Here is a 22,107-nt window from a genome sequence, read left to right as displayed (position 1 = left end):
GCAGGATAGTACTAGCAAATTAGTTAAATCCCAGGCAGCCGTAAATGTAGTGTTCAGGGTTCTCCTGGAGGGGGTGTTTGTGGAACGGGGGGTTGGACCAAATAGCAATGGGGCGGCGATCCTGGCAGATTTAAGCATTCCCATGTTGGGAGCGGAGGAGATGGAGACCCTCGAAAAGGACATAACAAAGGAAAACGTCCTTGCTTTGCTGCAGCTCCAGAAATCTGTGAAAATGTAGGGGGGAGAGGGGGTGATGGCTGCTGGCTCAATTCTATCATAGGTTTGCCGTGTGGTGGTTGATAGACTTCTGGAGGTGTACCAGGAGGCACTCCAGGGTGGACGTCTTCCACACACCATGCATGAGGCCCTTGTGGTACTGGTATTGAAGTCAGACAAGGATCTGGTGGAGGTTACGTCCTACAGGCGGCTGTCACTACTGAATGTAGATGTAAAAATACAGAGTAAGATGTTGTCTGTCCCGCTGCTTCCATATTTCCCGACCCTGATACATGAAAATCAATGTGGCTTCATTCCACAGAGAAGCAGATAGTTCCATGTTATCCATACCCATAGCCTACGTGAGGGTTCATACACATTGGCATTCCTAGATATCAAACAAGTGTTCGATTCAGTAACACGGGGGTACCTATGGCATGTACTGGAAAAGGTGGGTATTGGACACAAGTAGATTTCGTAGATTAGGCTACTCAACCCTGGGCCATAAGCTAGGGTTCGGATGGGCAGTCTGGTGTCTGCGAGCTTCCAACTATGTTGGGGTACAAGGTAGGGCTGTCCTTTGTTGCCCCTGTTGTTCGCATTGACAGTAGAGCCTTTGGCAACGCTGCTGCGTCGTAGACTCAAGCCCTGGGAGATCAGGATGAGGGAAACTACACATGTGGTAGTAGGCACCTGGACACTTAGCTTGCCACTTGCTTCTACTTCCTGCTTGTTCCAGACTGCTCCAGTGACACCGGTGCTGCATGGGTTTTCCCGCTGGGGATTTCCTGACCGGGTTTTCTCACTCACCGTTCTTCCCACCAACAGAGGCCCTGCCCACCCCAGTACCTACTTAATGCAGGCTGCTGCACAACCACATCAATAGACACCTGGACACCTAACTTGCCACTTGCCTGTGGCCTCCAGCTCCTGCTTGTTCCAGACTGATATGGGCAGCTGCAGTGTCACTGAGTTTACTCGCTGGAGTTTTCCCGACTGGATTTTCCCAATCACTGTTCTTCCCACCAACAGAAGCCCTGCCCATCTCAGGATTTACTTAATGCAGGCCGGATAATGACCGAACCACTGGTGCACCAAAGACAAACCTGTCTGAGCCTGTACACGCCGGGACCGCATCCAGTGCCACACCCCAGGGCCTCCCGCTGCCCGAAATACACCATCGCCGAGCTCTACACCCTCAACCCCAGAAGGTTTAACAAACACTGCCACGAACCGACCCACGCTCCATGGTAGGGCCTTTCACCTGCACCCACTAACATTTCACCTGCCACTGCACACATACCAGCCTACCAACCAGCCCCACCCTGAACAAACGTCAGACACCACCTGAACAAAAACACCAACTTGCATACGCCCTTAACATATGCTCACTATGCAAGCATTCCAGTAAATTATGGGACCTCATCGCCACCCTTGTACCTGAAGTACCTGGTTCAACCCCACATCCACCCGAGACATTGCCACAACAATCCCTGATGGATAAAAAAACCACTCACCAGGACCGCAACAACAAGCCAGGAGGAGGAACAGCCATCATCCACAAAGAGCCTATACAGTGTACCACCACCACCGACATCACCACCACCAACATGCAACATCTCAACTTCAAGCACCACACGAATGACAAGGCAACAATCAGAGGCACCCTCGCATACCAACCCCCAAGCCTGCACTCCAGCTTCTGCAAGACCATCGCAGACTTCATTGTGCCCCTAGCCTTAGACTACAAGAACTACATCTTCCTCGGTGCCCTAACTTTCCACATCGATGACTCCAATGACAAAAACATTGCACACCTCCTCAACAGAATGTGCAGCCTCAGATTGACCCAGATCATCCACAACCCGACACACACCGCAGGATACATGCTGGACCCAATTTTCACCCTCAGCAACTGCGTCAAATACAGCCATGTAACTAATCTCACATGAACCGATCACTCCATCATCCACTTCATCATCCCCCAAGATGACCCACACACCCCACCGGAGGTGGAATAAAATTTCCGAGACTTGCTAGGCGAACGCCTTCAACACCTCCAACCCTGCGCCCACCACCAAGTTCAAAAAGGGAATGAAAAACTTAAACCACCTGGATCACCAATTGCGCAGAGAGCATCGTCAACATCAAGAGCAACATCCAGAGAAGATCCTTTAAAAGGCCAGCTGGTATACCCGAGAACTCAGAATAGCAAACAAGACAGTAAACAGTTGGAGAGCAGATGGAACACCAGCAAGGACACCTCCAACACAGTAGTCTTCAAGACCTCCCTCATCTCTACCACCGTCTGCTGAGCAAAGCAAAGAAGACAGCCATTGCCACACGTATCAACTCCAGCGCCAACAACACCAAGGGACTTTTCAACATTGTTAAGGAATTCTCCAACCAGGGTGCTGCCAGCGAAAACAACATCATATTGTTACAGGAGCTGTGCGACAATCTTTCTCACTTTTTCCACAAAGAGATTGCACCCATATACAGAAACTTCGAACCCCAACTCACACCTATTGATTTTCTCCCACAAATACGCCACCATCATAACAGACACAAACCACAAGGTGACCACGTGGAATATCATTTCCACCCAGGACACTACCTCCAGCATGAAGTCCATTCACTCGGGAGCTCCCACAGACCCATGTCCGCAGCAAATTTTCAAACTCGGAAACCAAAGGATCAGCCAGGAACTAACCACCATACTCAACACCTCTATCACCACTGCAACCATTTCCCGTCGCCTGGAAACACACCGAAGTCAGACCACTACTCAAAAAATCCTCCGCCAATCCCAGCAAACTTCCTGCTCCCATTCCCAGTGAACATACTGGAAAAGATCAACAACAAACTCATTACACAGCTGGAGCAGAACAAGCTACTCAACACCTCACAATCTGGCCTCCGCAGCAATCACAGCACCAAAACTGCCCTGATCGCAGCCCTCCTAACCCTCCTGGACCGAGGAGACACAGCAGCCTTGATCCTCCTTGAACTCTCTGCAACCTTTGACACTGTATCCCACCACACACTGATCGAAAGACTCCACCACATCGGCATCCAAGGGGATGCGCTCAGATGGATCACCTCCTTCCTCACTGGAAGAACCCAGAGGATCCACCTGCTACCTCTAATCCTTCACCTCTGAACACAAGGAGATCACATGTGGTGTCCCCCAAGGCTCATCCCTAACTCCCACACTCTTCAAAGCATATATGACCCCACTGGGCAACATCGTCAGATCCTATGGTCTCAACATAATTTCCTATGCAGGTGATACCCAACTCATCCTCTCACTCACTGACTACCCCACCACCACCAGAACCAACTTCTACAGATGCATGACAAAAGTCGCTGACTGGATGAAGAACAACCACCTGTAGCTGAACACAGAAAAGACAGAAGTACTAATTTAAGGCAACAGCAGCAATACCTGGAATGACTCCTGGTGGCCATAAGACCTTGGACCGCACCCACTCCCTCCAACCACGCCAGAAACCTCGGACTCATCATTAACAACAAGCTCACCATGAAATCACAGATCAACGTTGTCTCCTCTGCCTACTTCCTCACTCTGCGTATACTAAGTCAGATCTTCTAGTGGCTACCCCTACAACTGAGACGCACCATGACACAAGCCCTCATCAACAGTTGACTGGACTATGATAATGCCCTGTAAGTTGGAATCACCACACACCTTCTACAGAGATTTCAGCTAGATTCATGCTCGGCTTTCCCAGATGAACCCACTCACACCCCGTCTCAGGAAACTGATACTAATTCAAGCTGCTGACCCACGCACATAAGGCTCTACACAACCACATCCTGAACTTCCACGGACCATCAAGAAGACTATGATCTGCCCATATTCATTGCTTCTGCCAAATCATGCTTGGAGGATGCGTCTTCTCCCACATCACAGCAAATACCTGGAACAGCCTCCCCAAGCACCTCTGCCCATCACCTCACTTCTGGAATTCCGAATGCCCTCAAGACCTGGCTGCTCGAATAAGCCTCTGGGGCCAGCAAGCACCTGGATACCCTATTGGGTGATTAGCCACACTTTATAAATCCTGATTGATATGCAGATGATGCCCTTGTGTACCTGGGTAACCCAGAGGATTCAGCTCTGATTCTGTTGGATGCTCTGAAGGCCCTCGAAGAGATGTCGGAGCTGCATGTTAGCCCTCATAAGTCCCACTTGTTGCCGTTAGGTGGCCAGTCTACAGTAAACCCTGGTATGCTCTCACAGGTTGGACTGCCGTGGAGTTCCAAGAATATACAATATCTAGGTATCAGGATTGCCTATGGGAAACAGCACTTCTTGGATCTTAATATAGGTAGAGTATTAAAGGGCATACGTGTGTCAGTGGGGTTCTGGAGAGACCTTCCTCTCACTCACTGATGGACAGGGTTTCACTGGTTAAGATGCTGGTACTGCTGCGGTGTTTATATATTCTGCAGGGCACACCATTTGAAACCCCCAGGAAATACGACAAGGAGTTGGACAGTTTGTCCTTAGAACTCCTGTGGTTCTCTGAATGGAAGCAAATAGGTCTGGACATGCTGAGGCAGACATGAGAGTTGCGAGACATTGAACTTTCCAGTTTAGAACTTTATTACTTTGCGACCCGCCTTCAATATGCGATCCATTGTCTCGACGAGGATGACAACTGGGAGAAGAGGCTTCTGAAAGGCACGCACGGAGACTCCACGCTTCCGGAGATAATCATGTGTGGTGCACAGGTTCCGGTGACGAGACCATTTCTGATATGACAGGTGAGCCACATATGGGAACAGGTGGTTACGAGAGTGCTCCAACGTGAGCAATATGCCGATTCTGGACATTGAAGCCATTTGCAGCCATAACAGAGGTGATGTCTCTGCAGAAGTGGTGGGATGGCAGCTGCCACATCCTGGGAGATCTATATCTCGTGGACAGTTTATCACGCATGAAGATGTGATTGACTCATTTGCGTTAGGTACATGACAATACCTGCCTTACGCCAAAATATCAGCTACAACCCGTGGGATTTGGCCCTATTTTCCTTACAAATCATTACCCTCACAAATGCTGACCAGACTATTGGACATGTCCGTAGGTCGCCGGTTAATATTGCAGCTATATTGGGCACTTTGGAAGGATTTGCTGAAGATTGTCTCTGGGGTAAATGGCAAGTGGAAGGGGGTTATAGGTGAGGTCATCTCTGCAAGACTCGGAAAAGTGCATAAGGGGCGTGAACTGTAAGTTCAAATGCACACTTTAAACTCATATAATATAACTACATGCACCAGGCGTACCTTTCACCCAAGATCTTACACGCCATCTACCCCAATCAGTCTAGCGGACACCCATGATGTGGCACCCCAGAAGCAGATTTCGGACATTTGTTGTGGAATTGCTCCCTAAAATGTCTTACTGGGGAGACATCTTGTGTAGCTTAAATAGGGCACTGGGGTGGAAGGTCCTGTGTAACCCACGGGAGGTACTGCTGGGCCTGGTTTCTGCCCAGTCAAAGGAGAAACTTAGTCACAAATTCCTGATGGTGGGTTTGGTACTGGCTAAACGGCAGATTGCTATCAAATGGATGGGTGCACACCCCCTGGAGACGCTGAGTGGCTAAGGGATGTGCTTGAATGGGAAGTGGCCGAGGAAGTAATAATGCAGCATGTGAGATGTGAGGAGCACTTGGAGGATGACTTGAGAGCATGGAGGCAGATGCTGATGGACCTCTGAGATGATGAGGCGGCCACTAGTGGGTCCGGAAATGTGTCATGAATGAAAATACATTGTGCATGGATAATAAGTAGTCAACATAAAAAGTGCAGGAACGGTGCGACTTTGCTCCAGAGGGGCTGTGGACCAGAAAATTGTATTGCATATCTGGTCTACTGCACAGAGATTCAAAGCCATGCCACAAGCTTCTTAATTTGTGAATTCATCACCATAAGAGGTGGGGTGTGGAGAGTTGGGGATTCTTTTTTTTCTCCATGATGACGTGGTTTGAGCCTGCGTTTGTATGCGTCATAACGCACCAGATATTGTTGTGATGTACAACTTAATTGAAAATCAAGAAACAGTATATTAAAAAATAATAATAGAGAAGATGGGTGTGCATGTGCACTCATACAAAAGTGAAAAAGGACAAAGGGAAAGCCATCAAAAGTCACCATACGCACACTACAGTGGACTGTGAAATAAATCATACAAACAGGCTAAAATTTATAGATACTAAACACTACATTCCCCCACCCCTAAATGAGGCTGGTGGAGGGATCAACTGCAAGTGGTGTGGACAGGGAAGTTGGTGATTTTTATCAGAATTCCCTTGTCCACACCAAACAAAATTGTTCCCTAAATCTTGTAACAGTCATTCACAAGCAACAGTAAATTCAAAGATTGCATGTGAAGAATTGTCTCACAAAGACGGAATTGAGGCATATTGGTGGACTCCTAACAAGTGCTCTTTTTACTTTGCTTCTGTTCCCTTCTCTTGTAACCGAGAGAGGGATCAATATCTTGCACAAAAAAGGTGTGAATGAGGGTCTTCTGGCTGATACGGTTTGTTAAGTATATCTCCTACTCCATCATGATACAATGTCTTGCATTGTGCTCCACAGTTATTCAGAGGTCGTAGGATTTGTTACTATTACCTACAATGAACAATAACAGTTCTGTATACTTTGCCCTTCCTCAGAACAAAATCTGAGTTAAATGTGCCTGGTCTTAAGGACTGAACTCTACAACCATATTTCCAAAGTACACTGGTTGATTTGATGCATCATGATATACTTCTTAAGACTGCCATGTAACAGATATAGAATCCTTTTCTACTTTCTTAACATGTTTGTATTTGTTATCATTTAGTTTTTAACACTTGATTGTATATACTTTTTCAATCTTTCCTTTATATATTGTTATATATATTTATTATTCTAGATAGCATAATATAAAATATTGTTCTATATATGGATTTACATTTTAATAAAAAAAAAAAGACTGCCATGTAACATCGTTGCATAGTAATTCTTGGCTTCCAGTTATATTTCCTGCATTCTACGTACTCATAAGGGTCCTTGTTCCAGATATACCACAAAAAGAATCCTACTCTGGGGACAACAAATTTGAATTAGCCTGCCTGGGTCCTGGGAGATGATCCCTTATTCCCTAAATAGCAGCCCTCCTCTGTTCAAAAATTGTCATACAGTTTTCTCTCTTAACACAGGATAAACAGTAATCATCACCAGCCATGGTATAAATGATGTTTTCTTTTTTTTTTAAACGACTTTCATTCATTTTCTATTAATACAAACAAGGGTAGCATTGTCAACCTGTTTAGCATAGTATGAGAAAACATTGTGCTGAAATCATATTTGCTAAGGGCTCTTGTCAAAGCATAGTCCTCAAAATGGCAATCCTTGTCAGAGATATTCCTAATCCAGCTGCACTACAGTGCATATGTTCTTGGCCACATAACTTAGTTACCTCTCATCAATATTGTATAAATGATGTTCTAGCCATAGAAACAGGTTGATTTAGAGCCTTGAACATTCACTGCGCCATTACTTGAAATAACCTTCCTTTAGCTCTGCAATCCCAAAGAGATCACCTTAAATTTAGAAAAACAATAAAAACATGTGTTTTCATGTGGATGAAATAATTACAGTTGCCATTGTGGAGTACTTTACTCCCACCATGGTGAGGATATTTCGAGGAACTACCGTCACGGTGGTACCTCAAAATGCTTTGTAAGTTTGAAAGATGGAGCTGTCCGTCAAACACACATTTTTTTCAAAAAGAAAATTCCAAAGTGGGATTTTCATTTTGCAAATTTAAAAAACACAGTTGACCCCCTTGCCATGGCAGTATTCTCCTATGTATTGAAGTTTATTTAAAAGTCTTCACAGCCCCTTATCCCTATGTTATTCATGTCAGTGACAGGCAGTGAAAACTTGTCATGTGTCCGTCCACTCTAAATCTGATACACAGAGATGTGGTCGAACTCAGACGTACGGTATTCCAATGGGCCAGCCGAGGTGTGTGTGTAGGCTGCGGAGATGGAGTAGTTTCTGCTGTCTACTCACTGAAGGTCTGCCTATCTCTAAAAGAGGTGGGCGGACCTTGAGGTTGGCGGGAAGGGCACTTTGTCACCATTGCAACAGAGTAGCCTTTCGGCCAACATATGAATCAGACTCTTGGGGGCCGATTCCGATTCGGGAAAAACCGCTCCGAATAGCCGTTCAGAGCGTTTTTCCTGTACGAATTGTACCCTGCAACGTCCCCTGTACGTACGACGAAGTACGATTCGTACCAGGAGCCGTACTCCGTACGAGTCGTACAGAGACCGTACGACTCTAATCTCCGTACGATTCTCCCTCGGAACCCGCTGTATGCGACATCTGTACGGTTCGCAGCTGGTTTTTACGACCCAGCAAGTACGATACGTGTCGGGTATGCACCGTACGACCCTTTTTCTACGGGAGCTGAAAACAGCCATAAAAGCAGAGTTCACGCCAAAACAGGTACGGAACGGCCCCCGGTGCGTACCCCTGCGATCATGGGGTGTACGAGCTGTACCCCATGTACGATGGGTGTGCGAGCCGTACCCCATGTACGATGGGTGTACGAGCCGTACCCCATGTACGATGGGTCTACCCATCGTACATGGGGTACGGCTCGTACACCCCATGATCGCAGGGGTACGCACCGTAACCCTGCGATCATGGGGTGTACGAACCGTACGGTGTGTATGTGTTTGTGTTCTTTCCGTAGGACTCGCCTTACCTGACGTGGACCGTACGAATCGCGTCCTCATACCCCGGGCCGGATCGTACTCGTCGGGTCGTACGGCATGTGTACGAGTCGTACGGCATGTGTACGAGTCGTACGGTTCACGGTTTCAGCCTTGCAATACGTACGGATCGCGACGATTCAGACGGATTCACCGAATACGGATCGTACTACACGACGCGGACGGACGGGTACGATTCGTACGGAGAGGGCTCTGGATACAAATCGTACGGACGGTTTTTTTCCCGAATCGGAATCGACCCCATAGTGTCCGCTTTCAAGTTTCCTGCATTAAATGAACTGTGCCGAGAGACTCTTTTAGAACGTGTGTTTTATAAATAACTAAACAACTAAAAAATTAAATGTAAGCATTATGCAGTTAATTCTTGGGAGCACAAGCCACCCTGAAAGTCACTGTTTGCATTTTTTTTCGTAGGACCGGCTGTGGAGAAAATCAACAGCACCACAACACAAGGGAAGATGCTTTGGGACAGACCTGAATCGCAACTTTGATGTCAAGTGGGGCAGTATGTCGGAATCATAAAATATTCAAGAAAACAAACTGTCTTCCCTGTGAATGGGTTTGATTGTGAGAATATTGAGGACAAAAATATCGACCTACCAACATATTATGTGTTCTAAATAGCGAGTACCACGATATGGTGAAGGTAAGTATAAGAAAGTATAGATTTACTATTCTAAACTCCGCATCTACGTACCTTGACTAACAATAGCAAATATATACTTACCTTCAGGATAATGTGGTACTCGATATTTTGGCCACATATTTCCTCAGGTCGATTTTAAGCTATCAATATTCTGGTAGAATATCCTATAGGTGAGCCTTGCAGCAATTACTTTAGATAAATTCAAGTTTGTGCAACTACAGCAAACTATGTCATTCTGCTTACTATTTCGGAGCACTCCTATACATGGTGATTAAATTGTATTATATATAGTGACTTTGATATTTTCAGTCTCCAAGTCTAGAAGTGATCTTGAGGGGGCTACATATATTTTTTACTTCAGCGCTCAATGATATGCGACTACCAGTGCCTTTAGTCTGTGATCCTATGCCAAATTTGATTTGTACACAAAATGGACTTCTAAAGGTAATAGTTTGTGGAAATGATGACAACATTTTTTAACAGGACTTTGGGCAGGTCTATTTATTTCTACCATATTTTAGAGTTGTTCAGGCACTGTATTTACATAGCATTCTGCTTTGTGTATATATTATATGTTCTCAGACTCCAGAGGGGATGCTGGGTTGCACTCTCTAGAAATTATATGTTATTCCAGATTCACCACATTGACCTATTTATTTCCTAAACCGAGGCAATATTGTTAAACAATTCATTGTGTTTTTAGATACAGGGTACTCCGTCAGGTTGGTACTTGAATTTGGTGGTCTCCCTAATCAGGTATATGCCTATTACTAGTTAGAAGTGGAATGATCAGTCCCCTGTTCCAGTAACCACTTCGTTTTAATATCTGAATGCATAATTTTCTTCACATGGCATGTTGTATGTTACAGTCTTACCTCAGCACAATGGTTACACAATTGGTCCTTATAAATCCCCACGTCACAGGAGAGCTATGATTTTTGGTGGTGAAGGAGATTCTGTTAGGCCTATCAATCGGTATGGCTCATCAACAATTACTTGTACAAATAAGTGGACTATTGTTTTCACCATTATTTACTTTTCTGCTCCATTGTGTACCCACATTCATGTTAATAATCTCATAATGAGCCATCTTTTTGGGATCCAAGGGCAAGGCGGAATTTTAAATATCTCAACGCTATCCTGACCTATAATGGTAGAGTATGCAAACGCATTTGGTGGAAACGTTGTTGGAGATTCTTCCTCTAGCAGAGAATATAGGTCACTGCTATCAATGGCACTTCATCTAATTGATTTGCTGGCCCTTTATGAACTGAACAACTCCAGTTCCTGTTTAGTGGATCCTATGTTGCGAAACCATTCTCCAAACCAAATTGTGATCGTAGTTACTGGCCTCCTCCTGACCAAAAACATTGATCTCACCCATGAAATGTTGCTATAAATAGACCCAGATGTCTGAGCATCCTTGTGAACCACTGAAAAGTTAAGGGGATGTGGTTTGCGGAGGGGATTGCATTCCACATCAGTATGATGTAATATAATTTTTCCCATTGATCTCTTTAAACTTATTTCTCCTATAACTGTCACCACCACAAAACACCACAGATATATAGTACGCGAATGATATGCTAAATTGTAGCTCATGAACAGTTGGTAGCTGATAACAAAGGCTAACCATCTCTTCCACACCCCTCTTAGTCTTGTGTCTGACCTCAGAAGAAAAACATGATGCTAGGTGCACAGTTCCAAACTTCTACTCCTGAGACAGCCATTGGGATAGGCGTGTCTTTGATGGATTGCAGTACCCGTAATCAGTATATCAAGGGAATGTGGACATCAAAGTAGAAGCCATGCCACACAATATGCTGGATCTAAGGGCTAGATTAAGGTCCTCTCTAGATGACTTCTCACTGACAACACCAAATACAGCAGTATGACTAAAGAAATGCAATCTATGAACAAGTAGTCAGGAGTGAGGTTCCGTTCCTCTGAAGAGATGCTGTAAGGATCTGGCACAGTTCGTTCCACAGAAACATTCAAACAAATGCAATATATCTTCCAGGGTTTTGAAATCGCCAAGAAATTGGAATATTATTATAGGAAAATTAGTGTATTATTTAATGACAAGGTCATCACAGAAATATACCACTAATAGAAAACACTTCACATGGAGTGTTCATGAAATTAGTAAACACAAATTAGAAAAACACCACATCAAGATTTCTAGAACAGAACTTAAAGAGGGTAAGCTTTTGATTAACTGATCAGGGGTTTATCTATATATGTTTCCTTCATTCCTTTCATCCTAAAGCCCTCATGAAAGTGTATCCCTCATGAAAGTGTAAGAGCCTAAGATCCCTTCACCTGAGAATGACCTTACTAATGGTTGAATGTGAATCTGCTCCTGTCATTGTGACTCCAAAGAAAACTCACACCAAAGCACGTTTTCCATTCCAGAATGCCTGGAAAGATTCTCCAACACAGTCTATAATTACTTCACTACTTGCTTGTCCTTTATCTTGTATGGTGCCTATGGCTGGCTCTGGTTTGTGCATGCAGGAAGTTTTTAAACTCATACTTACAATAATAAAATTTAAGCTATGAGTACAGTCTGCTGTTGGCTGAGTAGTCAAGTATATTTAGTGGTTTCGTGTATGAACTTTGAAAGGTTTAGCATCTAGATCTTAGGTAAGAAGGCAAACTAGAGAGTACATAAACAACAGACAAAGATATAATACTCTCTTAATTTATTTAGCAAAATCTTGTTTGCAATTCTTCTCATTCAAAGACTACTTTGTTTACTTGGTGGCCTTTGAGTCGAGCAAGAAAATCGCTTCCAAAACACAATTTCTTGAAGACAGAGAGAATGTTTCCCCCTATTAGGAAAGTCTTCTCCTCCTTCGGAACTTAATTTTGCTCCGTGCAAATTAATGCATCCTCCTTCTTCAAATAATAAATAAATCATCTCTTCAAAATTAATCTTGACACATAGTTTTTCTGGTGATTATTTTATTGCCCAGGAAAGTGAGAGATATCATTAGTCTTTACTATCCAATTTTCCTTGAGAACTCTCTCGTCTGACCAAAAGTATCACATCAAGAGAACATGTGGGCAGGGAAGTTTTAAAGGCTTGAGATTAGCTTTGGAAAGTGAGGATGGTCTTGGGATTAATGGCCCATGATCCCATTCTTGAGAGGATTTGTTCTAGGTCTATGAATTCAAGCAAGATAATGTGGATGGAGTACTAGGACTAAAAGTAAGCAATGTTTACTTCTTCAACAACGTTTGTATGACCATTGAAAATGGAGACAATGACAGGTGGACACACAGGTTTGCCAATTCAGAAGATAGGAATTATTACAAAGGTGGATGAATGGACAAAACATGATGGAAGCACTTCCTTTTTTAGGAACGAAACCATAAGTAATTCATCTCAAAAGCATCTCTCTAGAAATAGACCTGTCAATAGTGTGCCGCTCTTGGACTCCACTCAAAAAACAAACATTGGACGTATCTATATGATGGAACTTTGAGCAATATGAAAATCTTCCTATCAATGATTAACAAGGAATTACTACAGCCATAGATGTATCATGTCAGAAAATAGGGATACAATTAAGTCAAGATTTCCTACTATTGGAACAGATGCTTTGTGGTGCCAGGTACTGTAATGCAATACGCCCTTGACAGCAAGTCAATGGAATTTATGGAAATAAACCAAGTGAGGCATACACTAAGATGTTTGAGTAAGGGTTTGTAGAGGTAGATCTGTTTGCAGGAGCAGTAACAAGGAAAATGCCCAAGCTTTGCACCCAGGTTCCACGAGCCAAAGCCTTTGGAGAATTCCATATTTACACATTTATCTCTAAGAGAGATGTGCTTCCTCCCTCCCATTCCACTTGTACCCAAAGTGATTCAGAAACTCAAAATGTCCAGCACCAGGATGATGCCTTGTTAGATGCACACCCAGGCCTGACCAGAGGTGGCCAGCCTTCAGATGAAGCTGTTGCTCTCATTGTACATTTAGGCAGCGTGTTTCAGGACGCTGCACTTATTGCATGTTTAGGCATACTGGCATACCAGAGTGATTCATCATTCATCGTCCAGAGGGGTGTTCTTCGAGGAGCATCAGGCAAGAAGGCTGGTTGTGGGACTGCAGTGTTCTGCATCAGAAGAAAGAGGTTAAATATGGGCTTCTTTCTCGTATCAACACTTTGGGGGTCATTACGATGTCGGGCGGATTGCATCCGCCAGGCTGGCGGTAGCCACCGCAGGCCTGGCGGAGGCTATACGCCCGACATCCACACTAGTTTTCTCCCCGCCATATTAGTATGGCAGGGTGGACCTCGGCAGACGGAAAGACCGTCCGCCGCTTTTCCGCCCGAGTCGCCTTGCGGCCGGGGCGGAAATGGAATAATATGGTGGCTGTGTCTATCAGACACCGCCAGCCATATTTTGATAGGCATTTTTCATTGCCTTTCCGTGGCGGCATGCGGACTTCACTCTGGGGGCCCCCTGCGGGCCCCCAGTGTGAAGGAGAGTAGGGGGGTGCACACGGGGATACCTGTGGTACCCCCCCCTGCATTTGCATAATGAAAGCGGCAGGCACCGTGCGGTGCCTGCCGCTTTGATTGTGCAAATGCTAAAAATACAGGATGTGCTCGCCACGGTGGCGGGCACATCCTAATACTTCCCACGGGACCCCCGCCCTTATGGCGGGCGGTCCCGATTACAACGAGGATGGCGGGAGGGCAAAGTCCCCCCGCCATCATAATGACCCCCTTTGTGTTAGAGTAGAGGGTTTTGGTCAAGCCTTATGAATTGCCCTTTCAAAGATGGTGGTCAGTCCAGAAAATTCAAAGCTGAGTTTCTCACTCCATGATGATGTTCAATCTTTTCCTGCAGTAACTGAAATCCTTTTCTGTGAGTTTGGTGCTTTTCTGATCTACGTCTGCATAATCCCAAGCTTGTTTAAAGAGCAACAAGATTGACAAGGAGTTTTTTGGGCCCTTTGTATCTTTTTCCTTCTAATTAAGACCCACTTAAAGAGACAATTGACCCCTTTCAAGAATACTGTTAAGTTCAAGGAGGAACTGTGCCTACTTGGGGGTCACCCTTTCTTTGGGCAATTGAGATGGAACTTGAAACCTTCACAGCGCCCTGTCCATGACATGCTTATTATGGCAGTTTGCCTATACAAATTGATTGGTAAGAGGCTTTCACGCCAGATCCCGCCTGCCATTGGCATTCCGCTGCCTTCACTATACTACATTAAAAAACACAATCCCGGAGATCAAACACCAAAATTCATCAACAGGGTGCAAGAGGGAACCAGGCTACAGATGGTACACCTGTATCAAAATAAACTTTAAAAAAAAGAAGCAGATGCAAGGGGGTACCTCATATGAAGGAAAAAGAAGCATGAAGTGAAAAAAGCAAGGTGGGCTAAGGAAACCAACACCAATATTCGGATCGCAGTCCAGGAGGAAAAAGTAGCCTAACGCATCTCATCCCCCAGAAAATAGAAGAAGAGTGGCTTAGCATGTGGCACACCAAGAAAACTCTGTACATCATGTTATTCTACATCACCTCCCTCAAACTACCTCTCTAAATCACTCCCAAAAACTCACCTCTATCACACACATGCCTCTTTTATATTACCTCTTCTTTAATAACGCTTTTTCTCTATTTATGAATATCCATCCTCTTTCTCTCTTTGCACCTCCTTCTCTACTCCAACTCACCCTTCTCCTTCTACATTATATCCTTCACCTTACCTTTTTTTGTTTTTTTACAGTTTTGTATAGCACAAACTAGACCCGAGGAGATCAGGTATCAGAGCGCTTTACATGAGAACCAGTTTCGTTACAGATGGACACATTCATTTTTGTTAGGCACAGGGAGATTAAGTGATTTGCCCAGATTCACAGGATGTTGAGCATCGTTGCCTAGACTCGAACCCAGTTCCCCAGCGTTGAGGTTGATCGCTCTAGCCGTAAGGCTATATCCTCTGAGTACTCTCTCCCTTAATGTCTCTCACTCTCTACATTTTTATTAACCTCACCTTTCATTTGATACTTCACCTCGAGCACCTTACCACACCATTTTTTCTCTACTTCATCGCTTTTCCCTCCACACCTCATCTCTCTCCCTATTCTTTGTGCCTCTTTTTCACGATTATTCTCTCTGCCTCTTTAGAATAAGCCTGGCTTTGTATATACTCTTTTCATTCTGCATCTTTCTCCACATCTCTGCGCTATTTCTACATTGTATCTATCTCTAATCCCCTCCCTACCCCACCTTCCTATCTGTCTATCTGTACCTCCTTCTGGCTTTATGCTTTCTCACTCACCCCTTTGTAGGTTTCGCCTGAGCCAGCGCACATGCACTGCTCTGCAAGGCTTTTTGTAAGGGCTGCCAACTGGGACCCCACATTCGTGCGTGTGTTTTTTTTTAGCTCCAACGCTATTGGCCTTTGCATGCGTCTTTCTAAGAAAGACAGCACTTAATTGGGCAATGGTGAATTCAAAGGTGCATGTCCCACTTTTGCATGCGCCCATGGCCTACGGCTTACGAGAGCGAGCATCAGCACCATCTGTTTTCAATTATCGCGCCGTGTCTCGCTTTCGCGTTAATTGGAAACAGATGGTGCTGCGCTGGCTTTTCTTGATTGCATCAGAGCCTGGCGCTTGTTTTGTGGGCCGTTCACCAGTAAGCTATCTGTAACTAATGTTTTGTTTAAACAAGTGTTTGACGCTCTGCTGAAGTACACGTGCACCAGCAAGCAGCGGAGCAGCATTGTGGAGGAGCATCGCAGAGCCTTGTCGAGGCAGTGTCAGAGGTTGGGAGGGCGCTGGAATGTTCAGCAGTGTTTGTGCCCTCGCCCCACCTCGAGGTTGTTGATTTAGGGGGTAACGGGGTGACTAGGCCCGCTCGCTGGCACAAGCCACTATTAGCCCGTGCGGCCCCGTATGCCCGCAGCTTGTTTGCAGTCCCCAGGTCATCGGCTGTAGTATTAGCTGTCTGCTTGCGCAGAACCAGGCACCCTGCAGTCTGCTTGCCTGTGGTCTCGGGCCAGCCCAAAGGCTATTTTAAGTCGCCATCATCTCCAGAACAGGATAGGGCAGCTAGAGCCCCTCGAGCTGCCACCAGGCAACGTAGCCGCGCAGCCCACACCCCCGCATCCTACAGCACGTGCACCCCTTAGCTCATCTGCAGCGCCTGGATAGCAGCAATCTTACTGCAGCACTGTTGTACCGCTGTGTTGCATCACACTGTCCCTTAAAATCCTAGTTCAGCCTTGCCTAGCCCAGCCCAGCCCAGGCGAGAGGTGGACCACAGGTACTTGGCACAAGGTACGAGAATGTATACATTTCTGTGGAGTCTGACAATTGTGATTTCTCACATGGGCTGCCTGGCTACATTTAAACCCTATTAGTAACCAAGTCAGAGCAGCTGGATGGCTAAGAAGTAACAGCAAGGTGTGTGTGGGAGCACCTGTGCCCTGGTTACAAGTGGCTTGGTGGTAATCTTTAGAGACTGCTGCTGGAGGGTAGAGCCGCTTGCAAGCTGACACGGTCTGGTCAGGTCAAGGTGTGGTGTGAAAGTACCCTATGAGATCCCCGCACGTAACTCAAAACCAGAAACAAAGCTGAGGCTTGTTTCTATAATTGCATTTTGTTCTCTGAGAGACTTTGGATGGTAATACGGAATAAGGGGAACTGTAGTCAAAAGTGTATGTCTTAACATGCCACTATAGATTTCATATGGAATTTTTAAATACCATCAGAATTGAGCTTAGTCAAATGTGATGCAAAGTCACCCACTCTTGGTGACGTGTTTGTTACCTACTCATTGAATGTATTATAAAGACGTTATTACAGGGACTTGCTGTAACGCAGCTGCTCCAGGGCAGAAGGAGTATGTAGGCAAACCTACCTTCTCTCATCACAGGGCTGGGTTTGCAGTGTACTGTTGAGGCACTGTGTGGAGGCTGGTGCCATACATGGCCTGTTTGTATGCGCCTTTACAAATCCTCTTGTAAGCACCACTATCACAGGTTACATAGCACACATTCACTGTTGAATTTGTGTTCAAGTGTAGTGTTGACAACATAATCTATAGCTCATGGACTTGTTACTCAGGCGAACCCCTTTTGCATGCTTCACAGACCCCTACGCTTAATGAAAATGTTTCAGAAGGGCTGCTTCTCATAATCGCCGGGCCCAGATATGTGGTTGGTGGCATGCGGTGTTAACGCAAACCGTGGAAACTGAAGACGGGGAAGCAGCAATGCTGTATGAAATAGAAATTACCTGCTTCAGGCTGCAAGAAACATGGTTATTGAAAAGAAGAATAGTATGCTAAAAACCAAATAAGTATAGAGCCTTTCACATCGGAACAAATATAACAATTGCACTGCTGATATATTTTTATATATACAATTATAATAATCACACTCTACTCAATGCAACATAAATACACTCCATATAATACCACCCAGTGCCACATAACTACACACCTCATATTTACACTCTACTCAATGCAACAGAAATACACTCAACATACTACCACTCAGTACCACATAATTACAAGTCACATAATTACACTCTATTCGATACCACATAAATACACTCCATATAATACCACTGTGCCACATAATTACATGCCACATAATTACACTCTACTCAATACAACATAAATACACCACAAAACATACCACTCAGTGTGACATAGTTGCACATCACATAATTACACTCTACTCAATGCAACATAAATACACTCCACAAAATACCACTCAGTGCCATATAATTACAGGCCACATAATTACACTCTACTCAATGCAACATAAATACACTCCACATAATACCACACAGTGCCACATAAGTATATGCTACATAGTTAACTTCACTCAATGATACATACACTCTAAATACCACTCAGTGCCGCATAATTATACACCACATAATTACACTCTACTGAATGTAACATACACTCCACACAATACCACTCAGTTCCACATAATTATATGCTACATAATTACTCTGCACTCAATGAAACAAACACTCCAAATAATACCACTCAGTGCATAATTACACTCTACTGAATACAACATTGACTCCCCATAATACCACTCAGTGCCACATAATTACATGTCTCATACTTACATTCTATTCAATTATTATTATTATTATTATGTTTCTTATATAGCGCCTGAATCGACCCCCGAAGGGGTATCTCCGCGCTTGCCTTGGGAACCCGTCCTGGCTTTTCCCTGTGAGATAGCCCCGACAGGGCATCCCCAAGGTGAAAGCCAGGCATCCCGCCGCAGGGGGGCCGTTGTGGAGATTAAGCAAGCTTAATGCCCAGAGTTGCAGAGTGTGAACCCATGATTAGGTCAGGCACCGAAGCGAGAATTATCGAGTCCATGGACATTTGAGCTCAAGACCCTGCCGTGTCGGGAATTGAACCCTGGTCCCGGGTCTGACCTCTGCTTCAGGGTCTGCCTGCTCTAACCAGTGAGCCACACTTCTCCACTTCAATGCAACATAAATACACTCCACATAATACCACACAGTGCCACATAATTATATGCTACAAAATTGCACTGCACTCAATGCAACATACACTCCAAATACCACTCAGTGCCGCAAAATTACACATCACATAACCACACTCTACTGAATGCAACATACACTCCACAAAATACCACTCAGTGCCACATAATAACACGCCACATAATTACACTGTACTGAATACAACATACACTCCCCATAATACCACTCAGTGCCACATTATTACATGCCACATAATTACACTCTACTCAATGCAACATAAATAAAATCCACATAGTACCACTCAGTGCCATATAATTACACACCACATACTTACATTCTACTTAATGCAATATAAAAACACTCCACATATTACCACACAGTGGCACATGAATATATGCTGCATAATTACACTGCACTTAATGCAACAAACACTCCAAATAATACCACTCAGTGCCACATAATTACACTCTACTGAATACAACATAGACTCCCCATAATACCACTCAGTGCCACATAATTACATGTCTCATACTTACATTCTACTCAATGCAACATAAATACACTCCACATAATACCATACACTGCCACATAATTATATGCTACATAATTACACTGCACTCAATGCAACATAAATACACTCCACACAATGTCACTCAGTACCACATAATTACACGTCACATAATTACACTCTATTCAATGCAACATAAATACACTTCACATAATAACACTGTGCCACATAATTACACACCACATAATGACACTGTACTCAATGCAACATTAATACACTCCACATAATACCACTCAGTGCCATGTAATTACATGCCTGATACTTACACTCTATATGCTACATAATTACACTGCACGTAATGCAACATACACTTCAAATAATACCACTCAGTGCCACATAATTACACACCACATAATTACACTCTACTCAATGCAACATAAATACACTCCACATAATACCACTCAGTACCACACAATTACATGTCACATATTGACACTCTTTTCAATGCAACATAAATACACTCCAAATAATGCCACTCAGTGCCACACAATTGAACACCACATAATTACACTCTACTCAATGCAACATAAATACAATCCACATAATACTACTCAGTACCACATAATTACATGTCACATAATAACACTCTATTCAATGCGACATAAATACACTCCAAATAATGACACTGTGCCACATAATTACACGCCTCATAATTACCCTGTACCCAATGCAACATAAATGCACTGCACATAATACTGCTCAGTGTGACATAATAACATGCCACATAATTACACTCTACTCAATGCAACAAATACACCCCACATACCACATAATTACAAATCACATAATTACACTCTACTCAATGCAACTTAAATACACTCCACATATTACCACTCAGTGTCACATAATTACATGCCACATAATAGAACTCAACTCAATGCAAAATAAATCCACTCCATATAATACCACTCACTGCCACGTAATTACATGCTGCATATTTACACTCTACTCAATGCAACATAAATAGACTCAACATAATACCACTCAGTGCCACATAATTACACGTCACAGAATTACACTCTATTAAATGCAACATAAATGCACAATATATAATACCACTGCGGCACATAATTAGACGCCACGTAATAACACTCTACTCAATGCAATATAAATACACTCTACATAGCACCACTCAGTGCCACTTAATTACATGCCACATAATTGCACTGTACTCAATGCAACATAAATACAGTCCACATAAATGCACTCTGAAAATGAAATGAAATGAAAAATTATATTTATATAGCGCGCACATACCCTAAGGCCTCGCAGCGCTTGAACTGAATAGTGTGGTGAGCAGATAGCAAGGTTAACACATTTTGGCGAACAGGTACGTTTTTAATGTCTTCCTAAAGACCAACAGATTGCTGATTTCCCGCATATTCGGCGGGAGCGAATTCCACATCTTAGCTGCTAAGTGTGAAAACGCCCGGCCTCCCCAGCGAGCCTTATTGACTTTAGTTGTCGTGGCAAGATGAAGGACGCTGGAACGAAGGGTTCTCGATGGAATGTAAGGTACGACCAAAGGGCGCAGGATGGCTGGACCTGTTCGGTGAAAAGCTTTGTGCACAATGCACATAGCTTTAAAGTGCATTCTGGCAGCTATTGGGAGCCAGTGGAGTTCTTTCAAGGCCTTCCTTGCTGATTGCCCGCGAGGGATGCCAAACAAGAGTCGAGCAGCACAGTTTTGCGTAACTTGGAGTCTGTTGATCACTGCTGCCGGGGCTCCCAGATATAATGCATTTCCATAATCCAGGCGGGAGAGTATCAAGGCCTGAACCATGATTCTCCTCGCCTGGAAAGGAAGCAATGGGAGAATCTTCCGGAGCATTCTCAACAGACCAATGCAGGTGGAAGCAGTTTTAGTGGCCTGCACAGAAAAATCCAATGCTTTATCAAGCTAGACTCCGAGGCTTTTGATGTGGGGTTTCGGCAAGGGAGGAGCACCAAGACAGGCGGGCCAGATGGGAACCAGAATGGTCGGTGCGGAATTGCCCAGTAGCATAATCTCCGTCTTCTCCCCGTTGAGTCTGAGACATGAGGAATGCATCCACTTGGCTACTACTCTATACCACATACCACCAATCAACATAAATTCACTCCACATCATGACACAATTTCACTAAGCATAATTTCACTTAACACCACAGTTCCAGGCCACACAATTCAACTCCACACATTTCCAATACACACTGCATAATTACTCACCAAACAACATATTTCGACTCCACAACTCCACAATCCACAATGTACCTCCAATCCACACCATATAGTGTCCCCACCTGTGCATCAAACATCATTCACCACCACCATTTTGCATAAGCACACCACCTA

The 22,107-nt window shown here is 44.3% G+C and overlaps 1 protein-coding gene across 1 annotated transcript in view; it reads left to right on the top strand.

Moving 5' to 3' along the window:
* Nucleotides 1–22,107, top strand: part of CPO (carboxypeptidase O) — a 174,280-nt gene that overhangs the window by 93,374 nt on the left and 58,799 nt on the right. The window contains exon 4 of the mRNA XM_086954077.1: nucleotides 9,459–9,549. Within this exon, the coding sequence (XP_086810203.1) occupies nucleotides 9,459–9,549 (91 nt within the window). The remainder of the gene's footprint in view (nucleotides 1–9,458; nucleotides 9,550–22,107) is intronic.

This window comes from Lissotriton vulgaris, chromosome 2_1 (genome assembly GCF_964263255.1).
Source record: "Lissotriton vulgaris chromosome 2_1, aLisVul1.2, whole genome shotgun sequence".
Taxonomy (NCBI): domain Eukaryota; kingdom Metazoa; phylum Chordata; class Amphibia; order Caudata; family Salamandridae; genus Lissotriton; species Lissotriton vulgaris.
The sequence above is the reverse complement of the archived record's forward strand: the minus strand, read 5'-3'. Positions and strand labels throughout refer to the sequence as shown.